At 40.1% G+C, this 13,011-nt stretch overlaps 1 protein-coding gene across 1 annotated transcript; it reads right to left on the bottom strand.

Annotated features, from left to right (window-relative positions):
* Positions 1–501: 501 nt before the first annotated feature.
* On the bottom strand, positions 502–12,860 carry LOC128354174 (ubiquitin-protein ligase E3A). Its single transcript, XM_053314438.1, has 11 exons — positions 12,593–12,860; positions 11,841–11,885; positions 10,904–11,208; positions 9,511–10,763; positions 9,261–9,405; positions 6,550–6,755; positions 6,222–6,386; positions 5,493–5,648; positions 5,329–5,402; positions 4,421–4,564; positions 502–2,773 (listed from the first exon to the last, which is right to left on the bottom strand). Exons 1-11 carry the CDS (start codon positions 12,667–12,669, stop codon positions 2,653–2,655), a joined length of 2,691 nt encoding a protein of 896 aa, XP_053170413.1. The 5' UTR covers positions 12,670–12,860; the 3' UTR covers positions 502–2,652.
* Between the last annotated feature and the right edge of the window lie 151 nt (positions 12,861–13,011).

Raw genomic sequence — 13,011 nt, 5'->3', positions numbered from 1 at the left:
TCTTAAACTAATTATTTTCAAGTAAAAATTGGCTTGAGAAGTGTGTACTGTTCATTGTGATAATTCATATTAAAATTTCAGTTTAATAATAGTTAATGGTTTACACACTGTTAATCTGTGATGTATACATAATGATGTAAGCTTTAAAGTATATTCCAATCAAAAATGTGGCCACACTATCTCATTCAAGTAAATGGGAAGAATGTTCCAGACTTTTGGCTGGTACTGTATATAAATTTGTTTATGGGCTATGACACGCAGAACAACCACTGAAACCATGCTCTTTCTTGGATCACCTTTGACCTCGCATACTTACCATGGTAAGTGCACATGGAGTTTACACTCTAGTAGCTGCTGCAACTGACAGTTCTGCTAGGTCCATTTTGTTAGTGGTTTAAATAATTTTGTTAACTGCAGTTCTGTTTTAAAGCTGTGGCTGCGAGCATGCGACATTCTAACATGTTATAACACAAAAAAAAGTATAAAAACAAGACCCAGGTTGTTTAAAAAAAATCATTTAAACCAGTGAATTGAGTGTGTGCAATCACATCAGGGAGACTTCACTCAAGTCCTTAACAATTATATTCAACTTAACAAATACAGAACTAATAAAACAAAAAATACAAAAGATCTGCCTGTTCTGTGGAGGATGATTTCACAGTTGATACTAATCAATGTTGTAAAACAGAAAATGTTCTTTACACTTTTTGTTTTCCAAAGACAGTGGTTACACCTGTTTCCAGTCTCATTGAATGTCAAGATCCAAATATGAGTAGTATCACAGTGATGTGCTCACACAGTTTGGGAAATATGATTGTTTACTGTCTCCACTATGTCAAAGACAATCAACCGTAATGTCCTCTCTGTTCATCCAGTACAGAGATATGGAGGTCTGAAGGAGGAGAGAAACAGATAGCCTAGACTTTCTACATATACTTTCAATTAACAGACACAATGTGACATAGATGTGGAGTTTTTGAAAGGTGCAGCTTCTCTTCAAAGTAGAGTATATTTTTATCTGTCATGTGATAGTGGATAAAATAGCAAACTAGCACATTTCTCAAGGCCTCACTGTTCCTTTAAATGCTGTTCTGATCTCTCACATGCATGTATCAGTGAGAGATGAGATCAGACCACAGGTTTGAATTGATACTTTTCCCCCCACTGTGTTCAAAGACAGCAATGAAAGGACTGGTAGGAAATGTATTAGAGATTTTAGACCCTGGGTTGCAGACTTGCCATGACAATCAATTTGTCCAGATTGTACTTGGAGTGCTGCAACCAATCACAATGACAGTCTGACCACATTGGGATGTGTTAAGTATTCAGACACTCATCTGGGAGCATGTGTTGTCAGAGAATACATGTTCAATCAGAGTAACAGGTGTAACCACAATCAGACACAATGTTTGCTGGACTTATGATCACAAGCTATAAAAGCTGTAAGTGACCATTAAAAGGTCTGTAGACACTAATATACATTACCCTCTTGACTCTACATGTGGATCATAAACTGGGCTTATACTGTACAAAGCCTCTGCAGTGTGAGCTGTCTATTCATACAAGACTAAGTCAGAAATAGACAACACAAAGTGCTTACTGGGGTTTGACCAATAATCTGACTGTATTGGTTGGCACAAGAAGAGCTCTGTCACACTGTTGAGAACATCATCAGTGACTGATCTACATGTGTACATCCTCCAAAACGTGCACAATACGGTATTGTAGTTCCAACCGCACTGATATATAAATACTGTTTTTATTTAGAATCGTCAACACAGGAAGACATGGAAATAAAATGCTTCAAACAATCATGGCAACCTGTGGCCAAAAAACAAACATTCTGAAAATGTCTAAGTGCACTTACACAGCTCTGACAAGATCTTAGTCTAACCTGCAGTGTGTGTGTGTGTGTGTGTGTGCGTGTGTGTGTGTGTCCCACCCCCAATGAAAAAAAGGCCCAAAAAGAAAAAGAAAAACAGCTATTATGTGCCATTTTAACCAAATTAGTCACTTTCCAAATGTTTACCTTGATCAAAAATGGACTGGTTAGAAACAATAACCAATGGTTGTGAGTGGAATGGTCAGCGAGAGCTCTTTCTTCAGTGGGGCAAATACAATATTTTGTGGTACAGACTACTCTAAAACTAGAATTTCTGAGTTCGGGGCTACTTAATGTGTTTTTTCAATAATACGGGGTTCATATTGACTTGTTAATGCATTGTCCCAAATTTACAGTTTAATATTAACCCCCCCCCCCCCGAGAGGGGAAACTTTCACAACAGGCAGGCATGAAAAATAACCCATTTTAACCTTAAAATAAATAATAAGGAAAATGATCCTCTCTGTACATAGAAAAAGGAAGGGGAGGCTGCAGCACATTCACATAATGTGAATGTGGGGGTGGGTACTTTGATCATGAGGTCTCTGTGCTTACACTGACTGATGTGGGATGATGCAGGCACAGTAGAAGGACTACTAGAGTGCTTAATTGGAACCCTTTTTTCCTCTGTCATTGTTAACTTGCTTTGAAACATACTCTGTTCTGTCTTTTGTCACCTTTTAGATTGTGTCTGATAAAAGGAAGGGCAGGGCAAGGTTTGATGGGCTTTCTGAGAAGGAGTCTGTTTGCAGTGTGTTTGGAGCAGGGGCTCAGAGCATGCCAAACCCTTTGGCATAGGTGATGGCTTTCAGCAGTCTCTCCCTCAGCTTCTCCTTGCTGCTGTACTCAGGCAGCAGCAGGACATTAAAGCAAGTGTGAGATGTCGGTAACCTGCCAAGAAGTAAAAACAAACCCAACAATACACAGTCAGTTCTACTCTGATTGGTTCAATGCTTACCAGCATCAAACAAAGCCATAGATCCTTATCATCCATAGTCTTAGCTTTGTCTAGCATGTCTATGTCAATGAGAGTGTGAAACTCTTTGGAAAGAAAATATGATGTTGCAAATCTAAATTTCCAAAAATGTCTATGTGAAGAATAAGGGCATCAAACCTATAGTTGGTTTGCTCAGGTCTGTATACGGAGCAATTACACAAACACAGGCCCAAACATCAACAATGTACATAGACTGTTCATTCTCTGCCTAGCTGCTACAAACGGTTTTTTGCAAAGTGCAGTGGGCTACACAAGCCATTTAGCTTTAAGGTGTAGGTCGAATCATGTCCCAGAATTTGTTTATGACTGAACTGAGACCACTTCAGCTACGTTCACACTGCAAGCCAAAATCCAATTTTTAGCCACTTATGAAGTCTGAACAGTCATAAATCACATGAAATCCAATTTTTGCAAACTAGATTGAAACCACCTTTGGGAGGTAGTTTCAAATTGCATTTGGACAGATGTGTGTGAGTCTGAACAGCTCCAAACACTCAAATCGGATTTGACTGTCTGTGACATCTCTCTACGTCTCTATGCTACGTCACTCTATGCGACACCAGACCTGTGCTTATTCCAGTTCTTGTTGCTAGGTGATATCACTGGAGGTGATCAGTCCTTGGACAGAGGACCAAATCAAATTCTTAATCTTTGGGGAGATGGCTCAGTTCAAGTGAAGCTTGAGGGTTTTCTGTTGCTGTCAATTATATGACATCACACAATACATGCTAGATGACGCCTCGCCACGGCAACTCTGATTTGGACACTTGCTAAAAACAGTGTAGACAGTCAGGCCTAAAAATCAGATTTGAGAAGGAATCAGATTTGAGTGTGAACGCAGCCTTCCTTTGATTTGAATCTGCAACATGACAAATCCTTGGAATTTTTTTCAAACATTTACAGCATACCATCAATACTGAAACAGTTATTTGACAAAAAATCTTAACTTAGAGTCCTTTATCTACATAACCTGAGTCTTATCTTGCTTAATCAATCTCATATTTAAGTATATTTATTTGCTAAACTCATTTAGGCAGGTTGGGCAGTATCTGTAAACATTTAGCTTTAGCTTTTTTAAAATATGTAGTCCACAGATTTTCAACTGGGACTAGAATGTAGGATTTGACAGGGTAGCATGATATGATGCCATTATAACTTTAAGCATCAAAAACAAAAAAGAGAACACCCGTCTTCACGTACTTATTGATAAATTCAGTGTTTCGTTCACTGACCTTCTTCAGGTATATCAGTATACTTTAAGCATCATTGTAAGAAATGGATTAGCTGGGGACAGCCCTAGTTTAACCAACAAACAAAGTTACAAGGAACTTAGATAAGATAAAAAATGTCCCATTAGTCACTTCAAAGAGCAGTAGACTCAGAACTTTGGTCAACAATTATAAATGTACAAGTTGAATCTTAAAATGTGTTAAGTGCTTCCAGATAGTGTTGATGTTGAACATGTTTCAGTAATAAGTGGATTCTTTTCTGCAGACTGCAGACAGAGCAAAGGTGCAGGATTACAGGTAGATGCAGCTCACCTGTCTGTGTCGGGGCCGTTCTTGGCAATGATCATCTTCAGCTTGCCCAGCCCACCCACAGGTGCTCTGTCAGTGCCAGTGGTGAACTGCAGGAAGAGGCGCTTCTGCTCCTCACCAAACGAGTGCAATGTCTCCCAAAACTCTCTACCCCAATGCAAACACACAGACCCAACAGTCAGTATATGGTAAATGGACTCTACATATGTAGTATATATACTCTGGATGGCATTACTCTGGCCTCCAGCACCACTGTAAGGAACCTAGGACTTATATTTGATCAGGATCTGTCCTTTAATTCCAACATTAAACTAATTTCAAGTCAATGAAATTCATGAAATTCAAAGTCATGCCAAGTGCTTGCTCATGTGGGAATGTTGGGTCTCTTTAAAGTTAAAACCTGAAGAGTTCGGTTTAGAACCTGCTCTATGTGTGAAGTGCCTTGAGATGACTTGTTGTGACTTGGTGCTATACAAATAAAGATTGATTGATATAAAGCACTTTTCTAGTCTTTTTGACCACTCAAACTACACTACATATCACCTTCACACACATATGACAAGGGCTATCACACAGGGTGCCAACCTGCTCATCAGGAGGAGTCTAACCATTCATACACAGTCATACACAGTTGGCACAGCAACGTGAGCCATTCAGGGTTAAGTATCTTGCCCAAGGACACATCGGCATGTGGACTGGAGGAGCCGGGATTCAGACCTAAGACCTAACTAAATGTAATCTAAGACCTAAAATTGAGATGTTTAAATTTTAGACTTTTTAAGACCCCATGGAAACCCTGCTGGTAAGTCCAGGTCAATTTAGTTTGCATTCAAACCATATTCATTACTTGTGGGTACATACTGTACTTGCAGGCACACTCACTCACTGTCACATACACACACTTTTCTTACTTGATGATTCGAGAATCTCTGTTGTACCCTCCGTCATATTCTGTTGTTTCTTCAAGTGCTAGGAAGTCAAGGTTCTGCAGGATACAAAAAAGACAAAACATGGAAGGAAGGTAGGCAAATCAAAACCACTTACTAACATACTCGTGTCTGATACCAAATCTTACCCTGCTTCCACAGATCAGGAGCTCAATTTCCTCTGGTCTGAACAGGTATTTGAGTGGTGACTCATTGGTGACCATGTGAAAGCCTCTCCTGAATGCTTTGAACTGCTTCTCCACACTTTTGTTCAGCATGTACTCTGCATACTGAGCCACAAACTCCTGCAGACACACACAAACAAGGACAGTTTAATGTCAAAATTCTGATGCCTTTAAAACGGGGGCAGCTCATCCAAACTACTACAACCACCAGCCATGCAGATCATTTAGGGTTATTTTGACACCTCTATACAACATAAAGAAATTGAATTTCATTTGTGGTCCCAATATATTTGAATAACTTCATTCCTCCTGCACAGAAGTAACTAAGTCAAAGAATCCCCATGTCAGTGTGCTGAAAAGCACTTAAATCAATTCAATATTACAACAACAAAAACAAGAAACCAAAAATATGAACATTTAAGAAGCTGGAGAATTGTTCTAAAAATGTTTTGTTTTTTACAGAAAATGAAGAATCAATGATCAAAATAGTAAGTGATTAATTTAGTAGTTAATCGACTAATTGTTGTAGCTTTAGCTGAATCCATCTGTTTCAGGCAAGAGTTCTGTTCACAACGTGGCCAAACAAGACCTATGACAAAGTCATATCTATTGAACATGTATGTTAATAATATTTCACGACAGTGAGAATTCAATGACAGTTTGAAAAGGCTTCATGCTTTCCATTTGGCTCACCTTTCTGTTTTCATTTGTGACTGGAATCTTATCCCCGTTTTCCCTTAAATCGTACATGAGGGGGTTCCCAAAAAGGTCTGTCTGAGAAATCTGGAAAGTGATCATCATGTCCTCCTCCACGCTGCCCTCGTACTCAAGTAGCTCCTTCAGACTCTGGTGCAGAACCTTTCCAACACAGTCAGGCAACATCAAATCTCAGAATTACCACTACTCAAAACTGAAAAATATGAGTATTCCTAAAAGTAAATTTACATCTCCAAAAAACTCATTTGTGGGCTACATGAACTACACAGCTACAGAGAAAAACATTTGCTGAAGTAGATCTTACTGGATTAGCATCTGCCAGGTCCCTAAAAGTTCCTTTCTTTCCCATCAGCTTCCTGTAGACCACCATAGGGAAGTGTACATCCAGGATACAGTTGTTATAGATGGCCAGACCAAGAACAATGCCGATCAGAGTGTACTGGCCCTCATTTTCAAATGATGACGCATTGAACCAAAACAGTTTGGTGCGCTCATCATATGTGAACATGCCTGCAGGAGTAAAAAAAAAAAGAAAGTGAAAATGATAATACATAGTAGTATAAATAATAGCCAGAGCCCTGGCACATGGACATACAGAATATAAAAGGTTTCTTTGCCTGAACTGGCTTCAACCACACACAAAGCTCGCTATCATGACAAAACTACATTTAACTATAGCATGTAAATGACTAGACCAATATTATTTTGTAAAAAGATGGATCCATTGCTAATCCAATTGTTTTCCATTTGTTTTAGCTTAGACATACTTAAATGTCAACAATGTCCCTGCCAGAAGAAAAGGCAGCAATGCCATCCAAACAAGTTAAATATAGATATCAGATTTATCATACAACTGCCTTAGCCAACATGTCTTGAGGTGAAATGGGAGAAGGAAGGCGCACCTCTTTGTAAGCCATGCTCAGCCATTTTTCACCAGCCATAATTAAGCAATTAATTGCCATTTTATATGATAGGATAGAACAGGGTAACTATTGATGCCCTAGAGGGGAGTTCATAATTGATTGATAATATTTACTTGGAAATATAGAGTATTTCCAAGTAATATCCATAGCAATAAAACTAGAGATGTAATTTGTAGGTTTTCAGTATACTTCTAACAACTTACATAGAAAACAACATCAAATCATTATTACCAAATGATTAAACATTTGAAAACTAATTTGTTTATTTTTCACTTGACTCCAGGCTAGTTATAGGAAAATCCATTTCATACTACCTTCTGTGCCTGAACACTGGACAACAACATACATTTAATCATAGCAAAAACTCAAGCACAAATTGAACCTAAAATCAGAGATACAGTTTTAATTATATAAATGCCTACAGACTGACAATGGTTGCAATCAGACCAGTTAACAACCAGTAACTTGTGCCCATGAAGCAGTCAAGGACTACTTTCTTTTTCCTTATGGCAACTGAAAATTAGTTTGGAGTGAAATTAGACGTTTGCATATATTTTCAGAAACATCTTCAACCAAATATACTGCAGTGTTCTTGTCAAATTTTGCCAAGAATAAGGTAAATGTATGTTTCTCATACAGATAGTGATCAGTAAGCAGTGCAGAGCAGCATGACTTCTGCATTCCCTACACAGGTATAAATGGATCAATAATATATCATTCAGGACAAAATCCATTTTGATTAACAGATCCATGAGTTTGAAGGCTTATCAAATGCTAAAACACTGCACAGTGGTTTGAGAGACAGGATTTAAGTTGAGCAAGGTTCTACTTTTTACCAGGCAAACAAGACCACATGGATGCTGTTATAGGAGTTGATTTAGCTTTGATTCAACAAATATATTTTATTAAAACATTTTGAAAAGAATGAACTCTAAACTACCTCGTTGAACTGAGCATAGACTACAACCATAAAATCAAGCAAATAGCTGCGCTGTTGTTAATTAAGTCCCATCAGCGAGTCCGGAGATTTCATTTGATCAATTAAGTCCCGTGTGCGCTGTGATTGGTCAGAGCTCTGTACAAGCAGCTGCTGTGAGGGAGGACAGAGACTGGATGAGGTGAGGACATTTATATTAGTTTGATGAAGTTAAACGTGAAGTAGGCTTTGTTGTTGGCTTTCTGTTTTACTTTAAAAAAGATGAGGGATAGAAAGTGTGTGTGTGTGTGTGAGAGAGAGAGAGAGAGAGAGAGAGAGAGAGAGAGAGAGACAAAGACAGAGACAGAGACAGAGAGAGAGAGAGAGAGAGAGAGAGAGAGAGAGACACAGACAGAGACAGAGAGAGAGAGAGAGAGAGAGAGAGACAGACAGAGACAGAGAGAGAGAGAGATGACCGGTCAATGACAGGAATCAAAGTGTATTGTGATTAATGATGGTTTAATGGAAGCCTATAAACACAGCTGTGTATGATATTGTATCTGACCCATAACGGATCCTGCAGATATAAGTGTGAACCTCAAACCACTCCTCAGTATTAAATACACACATTATTCTACAGTAGATGTTTGTCCGGTCTGGATTCCACATATAATTCACATTTATTTGCAGCGTGATTTGTAAGTGCTGCAGTCAGTGAAACGGAAGAAAAAACTTTTGCACAACTTTGTTGTTGCTGTTGTATAGGTTATATCACATAATATTATATGATAATATTAGTATTGAATATGTTATTAATGAGTTTATACATGTATTTATTTATTTGATGTTTTTCCTGCCGGACATTTTGGCCGTTGATATTTTCATCTGCCGGCCAATTACACATTATACCGGCCAAAAGCCGCCATATACCTGCTAATGTAAACCCTGGGTCCAGCCCACATGAGATCAAATTGGTCTGTATGTGGCCCTTGAATGAAAATGAGTTTGACACCTCTGATGTAAACCATTCAATAATAATGAATAAACCAATAATAGTGAATAAATTATTCTAGCCACCTTGTCTGCTTTTGGCTTTAAATTATCAAAACTTCAAAAGGGGGGGGTTTTACTCATGCAGTTACCGCTCCAATATAATTCCAGTATGTTTTCTCTTACCAATATCTGGGTTAAAGATCTCCTCCACCACCAGCTGAAAGAATTCTTTGGAAACACCTCCTTCATCCACACCTTGCTCTCCCTCAAACTCCACATACAGCTGCTTCTTCAAGTCTGCAGGATTCTCCATTGCGATCATTTCCAGCTACAGAGACACAGATTGCTTCATTAATGACTGTGTTGTATCCCAAAATGACTACAGAAAGAACATGAAATTGTATATATTGAGCAGATTTTTGGTCACACATACCCTAACCAGAGCATCATCGATGATGTGGTCTCGGCGCACTTTCAGTCTCAGGTAGGGGTTAAGCTGCTGACCTTGAACCAAGCTGTAGAGCACAGTAATACGTCGCTCGCTGTACATGCGAATGCGGTTATCATAGTACAGACCCAGGTTCTTGGTGACAGCATTAAGGATGAAGGGGCAGGTCATAAAGGAAAACTTGTTCTCAGTTTCAACTTTAAAGAAAGTGTAGTCCTTGTCCATCTCAAGCACCTCGTTCAGAGGCTCATTGACAAATTCCTCAAAGGGAATGAGAGGCCTCCGACAATCGTTGGTGCGGATCCCTAACTCTGTCTCCAGCGGGTCCACCCGAGGGCCCTTTTTGTTTCGCCGCTCCTCGCCCAGCAGCTCCTGCAGGGTGAGCTCACTGGACTCTGGAATGGGCTCCTCGTCCTCCTCCTCATTGTGCTCCATATCGAGGTCGCCACCCAGCACGTTTGCATAGTAGACGATCTTCAAGCACTTGGTGGCTGCCACCACTGCGTCATCATCGTTGACCAAATTGCGGCTGTTGAACTCGTTACTTATCACCTTGTAGGTAATGAGCTGCTGGAAGGTCTCTACCATGCGCCGGATGTGCTCAGCACTATAGTGTGACCACAGACGAGCCAGTTTGGCCTGAGCTGCCAGCGGGAGTTTGCTCATGGCCTTGCAGAACTGCGGGAGGGCAATCTCCAGGTACTCTGGGCTGTGGAGGTTGCTGTTTTCCATCACTATAACAAACAGGTTTAGGTAGTTTTGGTCTCGTGAATACACATTATGGTACGTCAGGTCACACTCTACATTGGGTGAGAGGTAGACCAGTGCATTCAGGAAGGCAGCTTCTATCTTCTCATTGGAAAGCAGGCGCTCATAAACCCGCCGTACAGCTTCAATGTCCACTGACACCTCATCAGGGGCCAGTTTTTGGACATCATTTTCCCCTGAGGAGCCTTCTCCGAGTCGTGATGATGAAGAGGAGGCGGGGGAGTCCTCCTCCATAGCTGTAGCAGAGCAGGCAGCTGCCTCCTTCTCATCTTCATCTTTGTCTTCATCCTTACCTTGGAGAGACTTCAGCTCCTCTTTGGTGTGAGGTTTGGACCTCCGGAAACTTTGAACCAGACCCTCAGCGCTGGAAAATACCCGCCCTATTACTCTGATGAGAGGTGAGTAATCTTCCTTCTCTCCACAGATGTCCAGGATCTCATACACTTTCTCCTCTGTTAGGTAACATACATCTACACACAGAATCAGACATTATATGGTTAAAAAACATACCGTATAAGCAAAACTGATTAAACTAACAGATCATATATATGTATAATCGACTGTGTGGAACTAAGAATGTGTAAACTCTGTATGTCTGGCATCAAATCACCTTTGAAATTGTCTCGTACAGAGTGGACATCTTTATGGTTCATCTTCCTATTGCTGCAGGCTGAGTTGCTGTGAGTGCTGCTCTCTAGATAGGCTGAGGCAGTGCCCTTCTTTGAGGGGTGGGGGTCACATAGCTTGGCATTGACCTTGTAGAGCTCCAGGGCTTTGACCGCCGCTGCATTGTTATCCATGCGGTTGAAGCCGACTGATGAGGCACACCATGAGTTGGAGCACGACTCATTCCCACAGCCCTCGGTTAACTGGTGGTAATAGCGCTCTATCAGATGTTTGGCAGCTGCTCGCTTCCTGCATTCAGAAGTAAGGCACAACAGGTTATTAGTGCATAAATTCAATTTATTTTTCATATTTAATTTATTTTTCATAACTGCAATTGTTGCCAACGTTCACATCTCATGCAATGGATTGTACAATTCCCATGTTTATGAGTGATCATTTCAACTATATGACTGCAGAGATGGTCGAGTGAAAGTTAAAACTGTGCATTTAAAATGCCACTATGTCCATTCAATTTGCATAGAATGATGACTAACTGGAACATCTGTAACTGATTGCATTTCAGGGGACTTCCATTAAGGGCAAAGTTTGTCCTCAAGAAATATGCAATTTTGATGTTAGTTTGAACATTACAGGCTCTTTGAAGACGACCATTTTTTTTAAATTAAGGAACTTAATTAATTAATACTTAAGTATTAAGCATACATTTTACACTGGAAAAATAAACGTATTTGGTGCAAAAACTATGTGTACACTGTATCATTGTTGTAACAACCACAATTATGGCAATAAAAGGATGTACAGAAAACAAGAAGTGAGAAAAGACAAAAACAAGAGTGGTCTGACCTGCTGGTGTGGATGCACAGCTTTTATCACATGCTAAAAAAACATGTATCTGCTAGTATGTTGTGAGTTTGACTTACATTCGGCTTGCTTCTGGGTTTTCTATTTCAGGCTCCTCGTATTCTCTAATTGAACAACAAACAATAACGATAAGATGAGAATAAGCAAAGGTCATAATGTGCTGCCTTGACATGAGAATTACAACCAACACTGTAGGCTCTGGTATAGTTTCCCATTAGGAACTCAGGTAAGATTAGAACATAATTTCATTCAACGTTAGACAATGTACGAGCTTTACATGAAGGTACAGGACATGCTGGCTAACATACAACATCAGAGCTGGTGTCTTGTAAGATGCAATCACCTTATCGATACAGTTATTAGGGTCACAGTCTAAAACGCTAAACGCGTAGCCACGGTTATTATTATTATTATTATTATTATTATTAATAATAATAGTAAGAAGAATAAGAATAAGAATTCTTTTTCTTATTATTATTAACTAGTATAGTAAACGTTAAACAAAATTTTAGACCTCTATCTTACAGGGGAAACAAGGCCAGGAGAAATGTCAGGGACATGCAGATCCTGACGGTAGCAAGTGTAAATGCTAGCTCACTGCTGGCCTTTTTTAATTCTTATTTTTGGAGAAGTTGCGTTTGCAAAGTAGATTTAGTAGCAGTTTGTGATTATTTTAACATCCAATGCTGGCCGAGAATATGAACCTAAAATATATTAATACAAGCAAAGGAGCAATACTATCCTGCAGCTATCAGTACGAGCTAACCAGCTACTTCTCTCATCCCCGACTCTCTCCTGTCAGCGGGCCTACCTGAAGGCTCCTCCGGCGGGGCGAGGCTCGGCCTGTGACGGCGCACACTCACGGTCCTCCTTCTCGTCGGGATTCATACGAGACTTTATCCTCAGTTGTTTGTTATTCTATTGCTGTTTGTGAATGTATCGAGTCCTCCACAGTTTGATTACAACTTGAGCAGCACGGTGATTTACAGGCAACGACGAAGGATTTTCTATTAAAAACTTCATTCACGGCCTTCCGACTGTAGGCTCTTCCCTCTGCCGGAGGTCTGCGGCCATCTTGACTTCACCATCAGCCCACATCCCCACAATGCACTGCGATGTAGCTCAAAGCCCCGCCGCCCGCCGGAGTGGATAATAATGAAACTGGATCTGGATTCACCCTCCACATTACACCGTGGATGTGTCACCCCAACTGTCATACTGTTCTCTGAG

The sequence above is a fragment of the Scomber japonicus genome, chromosome 24 (genome assembly GCF_027409825.1).
Source record: "Scomber japonicus isolate fScoJap1 chromosome 24, fScoJap1.pri, whole genome shotgun sequence".
NCBI classification, from domain to species: Eukaryota; Metazoa; Chordata; class Actinopteri; order Scombriformes; family Scombridae; genus Scomber; species Scomber japonicus.
Note: the sequence above shows the minus strand (reverse complement) of the source record. Positions and strands in the feature narration are given on the sequence as shown.

Bases quoted from the DNA above. Each gene is read 5' to 3' on its own strand.
- LOC128354174 (XM_053314438.1), bottom strand. From the start codon at position 12,669: ATGAATCCCGACGAGAAGGAGGACCGTGAGTGTGCGCCGTCACAGGCC. The intron at 10,764-10,903 runs GTGATTTGATGC...TTCTGTGTGTAG, and splicing joins TGTACGAGACAATTTCAAAG to ATGTATGTTACCTAACAGAG. The intron at 6,387-6,549 runs GTAAGATCTACT...TGTGTTGGAAAG, and splicing joins ACCTGGCAGATGCTAATCCA to GTTCTGCACCAGAGTCTGAA.